This window comes from Felis catus, chromosome D4 (genome assembly GCF_018350175.1).
Source record: "Felis catus isolate Fca126 chromosome D4, F.catus_Fca126_mat1.0, whole genome shotgun sequence".
NCBI lineage: Eukaryota > Metazoa > Chordata > Mammalia > Carnivora > Felidae > Felis > Felis catus.
Window position 1 is genome coordinate 14,411,589 of NC_058380.1, and position 16,564 is coordinate 14,428,152.

Consider the following 16,564-nt stretch of genomic DNA (forward strand, 5'->3'; position numbering starts at 1 on the left):
GGTCTCCTGCAAGGCTTTTGCCTGAGGCCTGACAGGGCAGGGGAGGGAAGAAGACTGGTAGGTCTGTGGCTGCCCCTGGTGGAGCCTGTTCTGCACCCTTTCTATTACTCTTTTGTCCATTCCATTCTCTATCCTGTCCTCCGTTTGGAACCCAGTGATGTCCAAAGAGATGCTTTAATGGGAGTCTAGATGCTATGATCATCTTTCTTGTGACTTCTCATTGCCCCCACTCTTGATGTAGTCTGTGTTTTTGTTGTTGTTCTTGTTGTTTGAGAGAGAGAGAGAGAGAGAGAGAGAGAGAGAGAGAGAGAGAGAATCTTAAGCAGGCTCCACACTCAGCATGGAGATCATGACCTGAGCCACAATCAAGAGTCAGACACTCAACCGACTGAGCCACCAAGGTGCCCCTAGTCTATGTTTTAAAGACCCCCTAAGTCTTTGGAAATGTTTCTGTGGAAGAAAACATGAGAGAGCTTTACCAGCCCTTTATCTGCAAGAGGCACACAACTGCAAATGAACAGATAAAAAGGGAAACATTACTGGGGGTGGTTAATTTTAGTTCCCAAGAGGATCATAGAGGACATCAAAGAGTAGCTAGGGATTGATTATCTGTAAGGAAAAAAATGTGATGCATATTTTTCTTCAAAAACAACCCAAAGTCATGACAAGCCATGACACAAATAAATACAAGACTAGTAATTAAGCACAGGTTTCTAAGATAATGATCCAAGAAAGACATAGTACAGAGATAAAGAGGAATACACCCGTATTTATTGAGCCTGTGTGCTATCTGGAAAGCTGTTGCAATAAATGATAAAAATAATAAATGATTCAAAGTTCTTGGGCTAAATATAGCTGGGTAAGAACAAACGAGTAACACTAGCAAAGTAGACTGTATTTCTATGCACGAAGAGATGTTGTGAGCCATAATTCCATTCACTTCAGACATTTGTTAGGCACACACCAGGGACAAAGCTTTGTTCTAGAAATTGGAAGGAGCTCTACAATAAATAAGCCACTGTTATTAAGGAAATAAAGATTTTCTATTTCATATGTATTTCAGTTCATCAGATTAATGTGTTTCTTGTGTTGTACTCTGTGTTATTGCTCATTGGTCTTATTCCTACTAAGGCCGGGGGAGGATAAAACTTGTTACTCTCTCTATAGGGGATGTTCATCTGCCCTAAAGGAAGGAGCTGGGGAAGAGAGGCCACTCTCAGCCAGAAAGCTAAAACTCAGAGGGTTCTCAAAACTCAGAGCTACAAAGTATAAGCCACATATACGGCTGGGAGGAGCTCTGTGGTTTGTTGTTGTTGTTATTGTTGTTGTTGTTGTTTTATTGTTTTCCTCCAGAGCCTTAAGCAAGGCCTCCTTGCAATGTTCCGGCTTTGTTTTCTCTGTACTTCTGATCATACAAAGAAGGGTCTCGGGTGCTTTGTGCACAGTGGTTCTGACAAAGTTGGTCTCTACCAGCAACATTAGCCTCCACCTGGGAAATCATCAGTAATGCACATTCTTAGATCCCACCCAGACAAACTGAATCTGGAATTCAGGGTGGGGCCCCGTGATGTGTCCAGCCTCCCAGGGCATTCTGATGCTGGCTGCTGTGGGGACCCACTACTGCGCCCAAGAACTGAGGGAGAACAGCGCCCTCTGGAGGCCCTGTGGTCACAGCAGCCTTGGAAAAGGATCCCTCTCCAGGGGAAAGGGGGACAAAGTCAGGGTTTCCAAGCCCATCTGTCCCTTCCCGCCCAGAGACTTATACCACGGTCAGTTTTGGAGGCTCCGGATTGATTTAATTAATGGATATTGCTCTTCTCTTCATAGAAGTCCAGGCTCTCAAGAATTTTAATTTGAGTATTTACTGTTCCGTGTACTTTTTCCAGTTCTGGCGTTCCTATCACTCCTTTACCTTCCGTGCTTGTGCTTAAACAGCCCTCTCAGCTGGTCTGCGGTGCCTCTGCCACGGGTCCCTTTCCGTTCTCAGCTTTTCCCTCTCTTCCTCACGCAGAAAAGTGTTGTTTCCTTTCCTCTGTGCTTGCGTAGCTCTTGCTACAGCAACACCTCTCACTGTGTGTCAGTTAGCAACTGAGTCCCCTCTCTAGACTGGAGGGCAGGGAAGACATTCTGATCCTTTTTATCCGCCAGCATTTAGCACAGTGCCTGGTTAACAACGGGTGATTGGAAAATGGTTTCCAAATGAATAAATGGATGAATGTAACCCATAGTCTAGTTATGTAGAACTAGTTTCTGTTCCTAGAATGTCCCACCTGTCTTCCTCCATGCAGTCCCTTTCAATGTGAAATGCCCTCCCTTGTGCATCTGTGGCCTCCCTGGGTCTTACTTATACCTGTTATTTTGACTGTTCAATAAACACGTTGGGAGTGAACTGTAGAGTATAGACTATGCACTTGATCAGGCAGGGCCACCAGCGGGCAAGTTTGCTAAGTCACACTGTTCCCAAAGGGCATACATGGTAAAAATAGCACAAATAACAATAATAACATTAACCTATAATATTAATGGGTTACATTGATTGAGTTCTTAGCGTGTGCTAAGCCTTGTGCTAAGCCTTTTACATACATTATTTAATTCTTAAATTAGCCGATGAGAAAAGTGTCGGTATCTGTAAAGTAATAGAGGCATTAGAGGGGTTAAATAATTTGCTCAAGATCATATAGCTAGAAGTGTCAAAGTAAAGATTAAAATCCAGATCCAAAGTCAACTTGAAGCTAAATTGATCACCGACAAAATATATAAGTAGTAGAGACTTTGGTAGGGCAGAATTGTGAATCTAAACATAGTAGCAAAAAACCTGAACTCATATGCCACTCCATGAGCAAACTGATATTTATTGAGCACCTCATATGGGGCAGGTAACTTTCTAGGAGCGAGAGGATATAGGGGGTGAATAAGACAGACAAGATCCCTGCTCTCAGGGAAGTTACTTTCGTTCTTTTTTCCTTCTTCTTTAAAAAAATGTTTATTTGTTTATTTATTTTGAGAGAGAGAGAGAATCCCAAGTAGGCTCTGGGCTATCAGCACGGAGCCCGATGCAGGGCTTGAACTCAGGAACCGTGAGATCATGACCTGAGTTGAAATCAAGAGTCGGATGCTTAACCCAGGCACCCCATCAAGGAAAGTATTTTCTAGTAGGACAGTCTCTTTGAGGAGATAACATTTGAGCAAGCCATGGATAAGTAGAAGCCATGGGAAGCTTGGGGAAGAGTCTGTTTCAGGTAAAAAGAAGGAAGGGAAAAGGCCCCGAGGCTAGGAAAACTGGTGGAGGGACCAGCAGCCACAAACCACAAGTGGAATTGACTCTGGATCAAGCTTCTGGCTCACAGGTACTGTAAGAGTGGGAGCCAAACCCAGATTGTGAGTGGCCCAGAAGTTGAAGGTAAGCACAGTGAGTTTTACGCCATCTAGGAGCCTGGGTTCTACATTCTGCCGGATATTTCCGACTTTGTTGCCTTTTTAGAGTACTTCTGCAACAACCGAGCTACTTTCTCTCTGATGCTCCATGTACAGTGGCAAGATCCAATTCCCACAGTCTGTAGGGATAACATGGAGAGTCAGGAGGGAGGCCCAAGTGAGAGCGGATCTTTTGGTAAGGACACATAATTGAGAAGCACAGCTAGAGCAGACCCAAAGTCAATCTGCTTTTTATGATCACGATGCCCTAACAGTTGCATACAAGGTCCTGTTTTGCTGGGACAGACCATTCCCCACAGCAGCCCCGCTGGCATGTTGCCGCTTCGGCTCCAAATCCGGTTCGCGAGGCCCTTTTGCTCCTTCTTCTTTGACTCCGTATTTCACCTCTTCCACGTGGTGTCTCCTGGGTCTGGCTTCCCTCTCAGTGATGGTTGCCTTCTTATGGGTGCTGTGAGGCTCTCTCTCCTTTGTCTGGGGGCTCACAGCCCTCCTCTTCACAAAAGGACTTCCCCACACCGTGCCACATGGTGTGGTCTAAAGTGATGCTTCCTTCAGAATGTCCCTAAGAAAGAAGGACTCTGGGATGTGTGGAGCTCCTCTGCTCTCTTGGCCGTGGCCAGTCACTGCAGTACCTCCCCCAGGACACCTGCATCCCTACACCTTTGTGGAGCATGTCGATATGTATTCACGCAGAAATATTTAAGGAGCATCTCTCTTAGGCCAGGTGCCGTCTGTAGACGCTGGGTGGGGAGAGCTGTCAACCAAACAGACATGGCCCCTGCTGTCAGAGAAAACTGTTAAGTGAATAAAGCAAGATAATTTCAGATGATGATAAGTACCATGAGGAAAATAACAGAGAGTGATGTGGTAGCAATTGGGGGCAGGGAACCCAGACTAGGCCGGCTGTGTGAGCCTCCAAGAGGGATATTTGACAGACGCACACAACAGAGCACACAGTCTGGGAAGATCTGGAGGAAGAACGTTGCAAGCAGGGGAAAACAGGGCAAAGTTGCAGAACTATGAGTAAACGTGGTGTTTCACGAATAGAAAGAGGCCAATGTACATGGAGCAGAGGGAGGGAAGGGAGGTGTGGGGGTGAGATCTGAAGGCGAAGCCCATGCTAAGGAGTTTAAATTTTGTTCTAAAGACAAAGGGGAGCCACTAAGCAGGTGAGTGACCCCATATTATTTACATATACACAAATTATATTATATTACTTATCTCATTTAATCGTCTCAAGAGATCACCGGGTAATTGGTACTTGAAAACAAAGAAGGAAAAACACTAAAAAGTTATAGGTTGGATCCAGAGGTCACTGACCAAAACACTACGCAGAGCCTGAAACCTGAATCTTCAAACTCCCAAGTCCAGCGTCATGCTCCAGCCGCAGCTGAGCACAAAGTAGAAACAATGGCCAGGATGAGAATAGGGGTGTGATGTGGTGTTTCTTTGTGCACATTCTGGGTACATGACAGAGGAATTGGGAATGAATGTCATAGAGGGATGTATATCTTTCTTTCTTTTAAAAAAATGTTTAATTCCAGAAGAGTTAACACACAGCGTTATATTAGTTTCAGGTATACAACATAGCGATTCAACAATTCTGTATATTACTCAATGCTCATCAGGATAAATGTGCTCTTTAACCCCCATCACCTATTCACCCATCCCCCCACCCACCTCCCCTCTGAGAAGCACCAGTTTGTCCTCTGTATTTAAGGGTCTGGTTTTTTGTTTCCCTTTTTTTTTTTTTCCTTTCTTTCTTTTTTTTTTGATCTTTTAAAAAATTTTTTTAATGTTTATTTATTTTTGAGAGAAACAGACAGAGACAGAGCACAAGCGGGAGAGGAGCAGAGAGAGAGGGAAACACAGAATCCGAAGCAGGCTCCAGGCTCTGAGCTGTCAGCACAGAGCCTGACGCAGGGCTTGAACTCCCAGATTGTGAGATCATGACCTGAGCCGAAGCTGGAGGCTCAACCGGCTGAGCCATCCAGGCGCCCCACTTTATTTTGTTTTTAAATTCCACATATGAGTGAAATCATATGGTATTTGTTTTCCTTTGATTTATTTCACCTAGCATTATACCAGATCCATCCATGTTGTTGCAAATGGTATGATTCCATTCTTTATTATGACTAATATTCCATTGTGTGTGTATGTGTGTACACATCTTCTTTATCCACATCCTTTATATTGATGGGCACTTTGGTTATTGTAAATAATGTTGCGGTAAACTTAGGCGTGCATACACCTTTTCAAATTAGTGTTTCATTTGTTTTTTTTTTAAGTTAATTAATTTTTTATTTTTAAAATTTTCTAAATGAAATTAATTGTCAAATTGGTTTCCATACAACACCCAGTGCTCATCCCAACAGGTGCCCTCCTCAATGCCCATCAACCACTTCCCCCTCCCCCCTCCACCCCCCATCAACCCTCACTTTATTCTTAGTATTTAAGAGTCTCTTATGGTTTGTCTCCTTCCCTCTCTGTAACTTTTTTCTTTCCCCCTTCTCCTCCCCTCTGGTCTTCTGTTGAGTTTCTCAGGATCCACATATGAGTGTAAACATATGGTATCTGTCTTTCTCTACCTGACTTATTTTATTTAGCATAACACTCCAGTTCCATTCACGTTGCTACAAGTGGCCAGATTTCATTCTTTCTCATTGCCAAGTAGTATTCCATTGTGTATGTAAACCACATCTTCTTTATCCATTCATCAGTTGATGGACATTTAGGCTCTTTCCATCATTTGGCTATTATTGAAAGTGCTGCTATAAACATTGGGGTACAACATCAGCACTCCTGTATCCCTTGGGTAAATTCCTAGCAGTGCTATTGCTGGGTCATAAGGTAGGTCTATTTTTAATTTTTTGAGGAACCTCCACACTGTTTTCCAGAGTGGCTGCACCAGTTTGCATTCCCACCAACAGTGCAAGAGGGTTCCCATTTTTCCACATCCTCGCCAGCATCTATAGTCTCCTGATCTGTTCATTTTAGCCACTCTGACTGGTGCGAGGTGATATCTCAGTGTGGTTTTGATTTCTGTTTCCCTGATGAGGAGAGACGTTGAGCATCTTTTCATGTGCCTGTTGGCCATCTGGATGTCTTCTTTAGAGAAGTGTCTATTCATGTCTTCTGCCCATTTCTTCACTGGATTATTTGTTTTTTTGGGTGTGGAGTTTGGTGAGTTCTTTATAGATTTTGGATACTAGCCCTTTATCTGATATGTCATTTGCAAATATCTTTTCCCATTCCATCGGTTGCCTTTTAGTTTTGTTGATTGTTTCCTTTGCAGTGCAGAAGCTTTTTATCTTGATGAGGTCCCAATAGTTCATTTTTGCTTTTAATTCCCTTACCTTTGGAAATGTGTCAAGTAAGAAATTGCTGCAGCTGAGGTCAGAGAGGTTTTTTCCTGCTTTCTCTTCTAGGGTTTTGATGGGTTTTCAGCAATTTTGAGTTTATTTTTTGTGAATGGTGTAAGAAAGTGGTTTAGTTTCATTCTTCTGCATGTTGCTGTCTAGTTATCCCAGCACCATTTGTTAAAGAGACTGTCTTTTTTCCATTGGATATTCTTTCCTGCTTTGTCAAAGATGAGTTGGCCATACATTTGTGGGTCCAATTCTGGAGTCTTTATTCTATTCCATTGGTTTATGTGTCTGTTTTTGTGCCAATACCATGCTGTCTTGATGATGACAGCTTTGTAGTAGAGGCTAAAGTCCGGGATTGTGATGCCTCCCGCTTTGGTCTTCTTCTTCAAAATTACTTTGGCTATTCGGGGCCTTTTGTGGTTCCATATGAATTTTAGGATTGCTTGTTCTAGTTTTGAGAAGAATGCTGGTGCAATTTTGATTGGGATTGCATTGAATGTGTAGATAGCTTTGGGTAGTATTGACATTTTAACAATATTTATTCTTCCAATCCATGAGTATGGAATGTTTTTCCATTTCTTTGTATCTTCTTCCATTTCCTTCATAAGGTTTCTATAGTTTTCAGCATACAGATCTTTTACATCTTTGGTTAGGTTTATTCCTAGGTATTTTATGATTCTTGGTGAGATTGTGAATGAAATCAGTTTCTTTTTCTTTCTGTTGCTTCATTCTTAGTGTATAAGAATGCAACTGATTCCTGTACATTCATTTTGCATCCTGTGACTTTGCTGAATTCATGTATCAGTTCTAGCAGATTTTGGTGGAGTCTTTCGGGTTTTCCATGTATAATATCATGTCATCTGCAAAAAGTGAGAGCTTGACTTCATCTTTGCCAATGTTGATGCCTTTGATTTCTTTTTGTTGTCTGATTGCTGATGCTAGAACTTCCAACACTATATTAAACAACAGCGGTGAGAGTGGACATCCCTGTCGTGTTCCTGGTCTCAGGGGGAAAGCTCTCAGTTTTTCCCCATTGAGGATGATATTAGCTGTGGGCTTTTCATAAACGGCTTTTATGATGTTTAAGTATGTTCCTTTCTATCCCGACATTCTTGAGGGTTTTTATTAAGAAAGGATGCTGAATTTTGTCAGATGCTTTTTCTGCATCGATTGACAGGATCATATGGTTCTTATCTTTTCTTTTATTAATGTGATGTATCACACTGATTGATTTGCAAATATTGAACCAGCCCTGCAGCCCAGGAATGAATCCCACTGGATCATGGTGAATAATTCTTTTTATATGCTGTTGGATTCAATTTGCTAGTATCTTGTTGAGAATTTTTGTATTCATATTCATCAGGGATATTGGCCTCTAGTTCTCTTTTTTGCTGGGTCTCTGTCTGGTTTGGGAACCAAAGTAATGCTGGTTTCATAGAATGAGTCTGGAAGCTTTCCTTCCCTTTCTATTTTTTGGAACAGCGTGAGAAGGATAGGTATTATCTCTGCTTTAAGTGTCTGGTAGAATTCCCCAGGGAAGCCATATGGTCCTGGACTCTTATTTGTTGGGAGATTTTTGATAACTGATTCAATTTCTTCGCTGGTTATGGGTCTGTTCAAATTTTCTCTTTCTTCCCGTTTGAGTTTTGGGAGTGTGTGGGTGCTTAGGAATTTGTCCATTTCTTCGAGGTTGTCCAGTTTGTTGGCATATAATTTTTCATAGTATTCCCTGGTAATTGCTTGTATTTCTGAGGGATTGGCTGTAATAATTCCATTTGCATTCATGATTTTGTCTATTTGGCTCCTCTCCCTTTTCTTTTTGAGAAGCCTGGCTAGAGGTTTATCAATTTGGTTTATTTTTTTTCAAAATACCCAGTAGTGGGATTACTGGATCATATGGTAATTCTATTTTTAATTTTTTGAGGAGGAATGTATTTCTTTTTTTTTTTTAAGTGTATTTATTTTTTTTAGTAAACTCTATACCCAATGTGTGATTCGAACCCGTGAGTCACACACTCTTCTGACTGAGCCAGCCAGGCACACCTGGGAATGTTTCTTTTTCTTTTTTAAATAAATTTTTCTTTTATTTTTTTAGGTTTATTATTATTATTATTATTTTGAGAGAGAAAGATAGAGCATGAGAAGTTGAAGGGCAGAGAGAAGGGGAGAGAGAATCCCAAGCAGGTTCTGCACCTTCAGTGCAGAGCCCGATGCAGGGCTCAAACTCACAAACCATGAAATCATGACCTCAGCTGATATCAAGAGTTGGACGCCCGACTGACTGAGCCACCCAGGCACCCTGGGAATGTGTTTTTCTTAGGGGGCTAGTATATGAAGCAGAAGTGCACCTTGCTTTGGAAGAGGTTAACAATTTCTGGGAGATAGAGGAAGTAGTTCCAGAGAGGCTGACCTCAGGATTTTCAGAGTTCTGTAGAATTAAAGAGTAATAGTGACATTGCAGTAGCTCAATTTTATGGAACACTTACTAGGTGCCAGGCACTGCTCTAAATGCTTACACACACACACACACACACACACACACACACACACACCAATTACAGGCAGGGAAAAGGGCAGGAACAGAGTTCCTGAGATACTAATAAGCCTGGCATGTTTGATGAATAGGAAGAGGTCAGTGTACTAAGAGCAGTAATGTTTTTTCTCTTCACAGCAAGCCAGCGAAGAAGGTATCGTCATTATCCAAATGTTGCAGATGACGAAACTGAGGCATGGAGAGGTTAATAATTTGCCCAAGATCACTCAACAAGTAAGTGGCAAGAACTCAAGAGCCCACACTTTTTAACCATGACACGCTGCTATTTATTGAGTGGACAACATGTATGGAAACTCTACACAAATTATTTATGACATGACCCTGAAAGATGGCCATTATTAACCTCCTCCTTTGATAGATAAGAGAAGTGCGGAGACTCTGAGTAATTTCCCCAATGTTGTTCAGTGAGCTGGGACTCAAATCCAGATGTGCCTGATGCCTAAATCCATGCTTTTTGCTTTACATTCTACTACGTCTTAGTATCCCCAAGGAGGAGCCCTCTCAGACTGGACTGAGTAGCTGCTCTTTCCAATCGGAAGAAGTGCGGTGCTCAGAACTGAGCGTTTCAGGTGTTCTTGTTATTAATCCACTGAGATGCTTGGATTGAAAGAAAGTAGCTCTGGAGTCTTGCTGAGAGGGGAGTTGGGTCGTAAGGCCTAAGGGGCAGGACCCTCCCAGAAGTGATGACTGAGAATGGGATTTTAAAGCCCAAAGCCACAACTTCTCCTACAAGGCAGAGGTAGATAAAGTAACAACCACCAGGGAACTAGACAGGTGCATGAAATGACTTCGGGGGAAGCTCATTCTGTGTGCATTGCACCAGACCTGCTAGTCAGTCTTCTTTTTTTCATGTTTCCTCAATGATCTGACCCATTCGATACTCATTATCTTTCATATCTCCCAAGAGGAGACTTATGGGGACTTTGGTTTTTGGCCAAGAGAAGTCCAGGGTCATGCACGTACACAAGTTCTTCAGGTCTTATTTCTCTGAATATTTTTCCATATTCCTCATTAATCTTAAATATCTCTTATGATTATTTCCTAACAGTCAAATTCTTCCAAATGTATTACCAAATGTAATTGTGCATATGTATGTGTTTGTGTGTGTTTGATGTTGAAGGGACTATTTATAATGACTATTATGTTCTCACGTTGGAGTTTTATAGCATTTAATCACCATGAAATTTGTACAAGGAACAACCTTTTGAAATCTAAAGGTCAGTGCCAAGATAATTAACATTTTAGACAATAAGTTTACGGTGTAATAGACCTACTGAAATCTTAGTCAAATTGGTTATCTATATTTAATCTTGTTAAGAATTCCTTCAAAGTTTCCACTGCTTATTTTCCTAGGGCTTTCCAGTCTTATGAAAAGAACTGAAATAGAGCTTTAAAACAATCTATTTCAATGAATCCATGTAGTAAATAGGTAGTGTTGCCATGAGTCAGTTATAACAAAAACCAAAACTGTATGAACATTATCAGCCTGTGATTATAAGGGTCTTTTCTGTTAAAGAAAGGATTTATGTCCACAGGGCTCAGAATTCATGAGGTTATACTATTCTATAGATTATTACTTTAATTAACATCCAAGGGTAACCCTGCCAAGTGCAGCCTGGAAGTGAGGGGAGTTAATGGCTTCAGGAACAGCCCTCAACCAATGGGAATAAATGTTCCAGGCCTCCATCCTTCAGATGGACAACTCTACTTTTCAGGAGGTACCAGGGGTCAAGTTAGGAGTGACCTTGACAGCACACTCTTAATATTGGCTTTTCTTCCTTCCCTGATTCACTTTCCCCCACTCCTGTTTCCCAGAATCATCTCACAAATAAACAACCTGCCCTCAGTCCAAGTGCTAGTGTCAAGTTCTGCTTTAGGGAAAATCTGAATGAAGACATTTGGTACCAGATCTGGCTCTAGAAAGCAGACCATTGTAATGGGCCTCTTGAAATGTCTTACCTACTGATGTCATGGCTAGTGGTAAGTGGGGTGGTGTTAATTCTTTGCAATGCTATAGCGTCACAATTGCTAAGGTTCTTGGTGTATGCGTTGGGATGAGGTATAAACGAAAGGGAAAGCACTGAGTTGGTCAGAGGCCCAGAACTTGAGTGGTATGGGGCAGTGGTGATTCTAAAGATGGTGGAGTTGGCTGGATGTCTGCCTTGGAATCCCTGAAGGAAAAGAAGAGATGCAAGTCAGCCAACTATTAACTCAAGGGAAGCTGTAAATGCCAGAAGGCTTGCTTGGCAGCATATGTGGAGATCCTTGTTTCTTGTAGCTATAGGGCGGCCTGTGCTAACAAGCAGGCTCTCAATTTAATAATAAGGTGGCAGGTCTGCAAAGAATACTAGAATGCACAGCTTCCACCAGTCTCCCATGCTAAAGTCAGGGTTCCAGGGTAAATAAATTTGCAAAGATGTGTCTGAGAACCTTGGAGCCCTCCCCGTATTCCTCTGAACCCACCTAGCTGGCAGAAGCAGTGGTCCTCCTTGCTAGAGGAGAGAGAACAGCCTCCCTTCCCTGGAGACCATGCAAAGCCTTATCTAAGATGGCTGTGTTGCAAGATGATGTTTATTCTCAAGATCTGACACTCTCTGACACTCTCATCCGCACCTTCCAGCTCATTGCCTCCAGACCAATAACTAGGGTCAAGTCTCAGCATAACCCAAGAGGGGAGGTTTAATACCTGCTGTGATAGAAATAGATGTTCACCAAAATAATCTCAGGGCATGGCTAGTCTGTACTGTGTAGAACCAAGGAAGCATGTGCAGGAGTGGATTTTGACTGTGTTGAGGTGGATGAGGAGGTGGAGGAACAGAATATAGAGCTCGTTAGGGACAGTGAAATGATTCTGGAACACTCTCCCATGACTCAGGATGAAATGTCCTGGCAAAGAAACACGCAGCTGGTTCCAATATCCTTCTGGGTGGCTGCGTGAAGCTTAAACATGATGTAGAAGCATATGGAGGACGGGGTCCCTATGCTCAGAATGGTGGGCATGCTAGAATAGATTTATTAGAGAAGATTGGGGAAGCTGCCTGCTGACTAGATTCTCAAAGAGGGCTCAGAAGGTACCCCTTTTATAAAGGAGATGAGGAATGCACTAGCAAGAGGCACCAGAATCACTGAAAAGTGTCAGTGGTGGCTGCCTTTGTAAGGCTGGGACTGACGGTAGTAGGTGCCGTTGCAGAAATGATCCTCCTGGTGTCGATGGGAGCAGTAAGATTTCAGACTAACAGAGACCAGTGGCAGCATGTAAGCATCAGGCGCAAGGGAGACATAGCTATTATAATGACCAGCAAGAGGAGTGTCAGGCAGAGCGCCTTGACCTGCAAGGATCTGCAGTGATGGTTAATAGACTATGGTGTTCTCGAGGCTGAGACAAACGGGTCACCAACTGGGGAATGCTTGATTACTATAACCAGAAAGAAAATAAGACTTGATGAGCCAAAGAGTGATGTCAGTTTCCACTATAAATGATTTCTCTTCCGGTTTTCATATTTCAGTAGTTCTGACACACAAAGCCTTCTGAAAGGGGGGGTGGGTCCCTGAAGGTAGGCTTCTGCAACCCTCCAGCAAGTAAATACAGTGCATATTCCTGTAGTTCTTCCCCAAGTAGAAGTCCACACGGGGGAAGTTTCATATGAGCCCTGTCCATATAGGCGTAGGGTCTGAGCTCAAAATGTTAAAGGCTCCCCATTATATTCCTATTCAATTCAGTTGCATAACCTTTGCAAAAACCAGATGGATGGTTGCAATAAAGGTCGGCTATATAAACTTAAACAAAGGTAGCCCCAATGATAGCTGCTGTAATATATGTGGCATCTATTTGTTACAGATCTGCTACTCCATATATGGCTATTGGAGTATGCCATAAGTGGCTGCTCCCCATATGGGGAATGCAGTTTCTTTTTTCCCCCCAATTCTGTCAGTAACAGATGTCCAAGGTGTTCACAACATGGAGCAGACAGTGATGTACTCACTGGCTTGGACTAAGGTTATATTAACTCTCCTGATAGCTGACACAAAATAATTTCCATGGACCTTGACCCTCTTGATATTTTGCAGCATAATATGTTGATCCATTATAGCATTGATATATTAATTTGACCTGGTGAGCAGAAAGTAGCATAGACTGTGTATGCTTTAGTTAGAGTTATGTTCTCCAAAGGATGAAAGATAAAATGAAAAAATATTCAGAGGATTGCCATATTGGGACAGTTATTAGAGGTCCAGTTGCCTGGGGTTTGCTGGGATATCTTCTTTCAGTAGAAAATCAAATTCTAGCACATTGTGCCCTCAGCCACTAAGAGGGAGGCTTACTGCTTATTGGGTCTCTTTGGATTTGGGACATAACCAGTTTTGAGTGGAGAGCACAACAAGGGAGGACTTTACCGTAGGCTAAGGTTATACAGCAATCTGCCCCAAACTTGTGCTAAATGATCCAGCAGATCCAGTCATGCTGGGATGTATCTGTGCTAGATGTATCTATGTGTATATCTACTGTTTAGCCTCTGACCTCCTCTACTAGGAGAATTGCAGTGCAGATTTACAGGGTTCTGGACATAATCATGCCTTCTGTAGCAGTGAACCACTCACCATAGGAAAAGAGGTTCTGTAGAGACTGAGTAACTGATCATAGTGATGAGAATAGTGTTGCTCACCATGGGCTGGACATCATCATGACCACTGAGTCACAGGAGCTGCCACAATCCATCGTATGATGAAATGGTTCATAAAGGTCACGTCCAAGCAGGTCTAGAGAGTGTCACCTTTGTGACACTAGTGCCTTTTCCTCAATTCATGCACATGATCTCACAGTAGCCTCTAGATGATCCAGTGGTAGGAGAGGAAAATTCTTGTGTCTGGTTCATCAGTGTATTGGAGGAAGAAGAAGATGGACAGTTGTCACACTATAGTCATTCAATATTGACTTTCAAGGACAGGCTGAAGGGAATTCTCCCAGTGGACAGAGATACAACTGGTACACTTGGTTGTTTGCTTTGTAGGGGAGGAGAAGTGGGCAGGGATATGGATACACATAGGTTTCCAGGCAGGGACAGATGGCTTGGTTAGTTAGTCAGGGACATGAAACTAGCAAGATTGGAAGGTTGGAGACATGAAGATGGACCTATAGGAGTGGGCACAAGGGCATCTGCTCCAGGGGGATGCTCAATAACCAGGTGGACAGGATGACCTACTCAGTGAATAGCAGCAATATCTCTCCTTGGCCACCCATTGCTTGAGCAAGGAGTTGGCCACACTGGTAGGAATGGAGGCTCTGCCTTTTCCCAAAAGAATGGGCTGCCTCTCACAAGGCAACCTGTTGGCTACTGGCTACTGCCAATGCTGAATTTCCAGCATGTTAGCGTCAGAGAAGGAAATCGCACCCTCAGTAGGGTATGCTGTCTGAAGGACATCAGCCAGCTGCTTGGTGGCAGGTTGATTACATTAGGCCTCTTCCACTTTGGAGGTGACACTTCAGACCGTATTCTGCCAGTCTATAGCTGGGACTTGATTCTATTTAAGGAGAAATATAATTCTTTTGAGAGTAGAATCATAAAAGGGATCCATAAAATTCTTTGAGGTATTTCTGGTTTCAGCGTAATCACTAACAAACCATTTGGCCTCATTCCCTCCAGTTCTTCCTTTAGTGGACACGAGGTGGGACAGTGACCCATTACCATTTTTCATGAGAGAGCCTTTATTTAAAAAAAAAAAAAAAAGGTTGCAAATGGCTTCTCCATGAGTAAAAAGTCCTAGTCCCAACTTCTCAGGTTTTCCTGCGTATCTAACCCCCCTCTAAATTTCTAGCATCGCTTTCTTACCAGAAGCACATGAGTGTTTGCCTAGTCTTAACAAAAAAGATTCTGACATTTTGAACCATCTTTATAGTAACATTAATTAAAGCAGTGACGGGGCACTTTCTCCCTGCTAGTCGCTAGACTAGGTGTTTTTAATAAGGTATTTCATTTACTTTCCAGAATAACTGTACCGGGTAAATGTTATAATCACATTGTCGACGAGGACACCAAGGATCAGAGAAGTTAGATAACTTGCCCACAGCTGGCCAGTTGGGCAGCTAGGATGGAATCCACCTGTGGTCTTCAGCAATGTGTAGAAGATTCTCACTTGTTTTTTGAACTTCAGAGTTACATAACCCACTGGACCAATTGATTCGTTATGCTCCAAGCATTACCTTTCCTCTTCTCTTTTTCATCCCCAAGTATTTATTGGACGTCACATCACCTGCACAGGCACTGTTCCAGGTTTTGGCGCATTTACTAGCCACAAAGATCACATGTGTTTTGGTAACGCAAGGCTCTTGCCTCTGCATTCGTTGGTGCAGGACACTGGAAACTAGAGATTACAGCTAGGGCATTTTGGCTTGATGGATGAGGAGAAAGGAGTGCAGGAGGCTGGTTGGCTGGACTAGCAGGGCGCGGTTATACCACTGTTGGCCACCAGATGGCAGAGGCGTCCAGGGCAGCACAGCCTCAGGGAGGCTCTGGTGCGCTGAGGCCTGGCTGGGCTACAGGCTTGAGAGCCAAGGGCCGAAGGGTTTGTTAACACTGTTTTCACCAGGGACGTTCAGTTGCTTAGACAAATATAATTCAGAAAGATAGAGAATAGGATTCTCTGGTGACTTTCTTTTCTTTTCTTTTTTTAAGCTTTATTTATTTTGAGAGAGAGTATGCATGCACAAGCGGGGCAGGGGCAGAGAGAGAGAGAGAGAGAGAGAGAGAGAGAGAGAGAATCCCAAGCAGGCTCTGCCACAGAGCCTGATGCAGGGCTGAAACTCACAAACTGGGAGATCATGACCTGAGCCGAAATCAAGAGCCAGACACTTAACTGACTGAGCCACCCAGTTGTCCCTCTGATGACTTTCAAACAGGCTCATTGGGGTTCTGATGGAGGATTTATGCCCAGAAAATGAAATCTAGAAGAGTATGTGTCTGAGTGTGTGTGTGTGTGTGTGTGTGTGTGTGTGTGTGTGTGTTCGCGCGTACGCTTGTGTTATGTTTTGGAGGTGGGGGTCATTGGAAGAGATAGTTTCAAAGAAACGATCAACACAGAAAATGAACAAATGAACCAGACAGTAGACTAGATGTGATCAGACAGGATCCAGAAGAAATGATTTGTATCTTAAGGTGAGTTATGTAACGTGAGTGAACTTCGGTTGTGATGAGGTTCTAGAAGGGGATTC

The 16,564-nt window shown here is 42.9% G+C and overlaps 1 protein-coding gene across 1 annotated transcript in view; it reads left to right on the forward strand.

Moving 5' to 3' along the window:
* The window catches only part of CD4H9orf85 (chromosome D4 C9orf85 homolog), a 112,338-nt gene extending 96,213 nt beyond the window's left edge, over nucleotides 1-16,125 (forward strand). The window contains exon 3 of the mRNA XM_045043850.1: nucleotides 9,475-16,125. Within this exon, the coding sequence (XP_044899785.1) occupies nucleotides 9,475-9,520 (46 nt within the window). The 3' untranslated portion in view covers nucleotides 9,521-16,125. The remainder of the gene's footprint in view (nucleotides 1-9,474) is intronic.
* The last annotated feature ends 439 nt before the right edge of the window (nucleotides 16,126-16,564 follow it).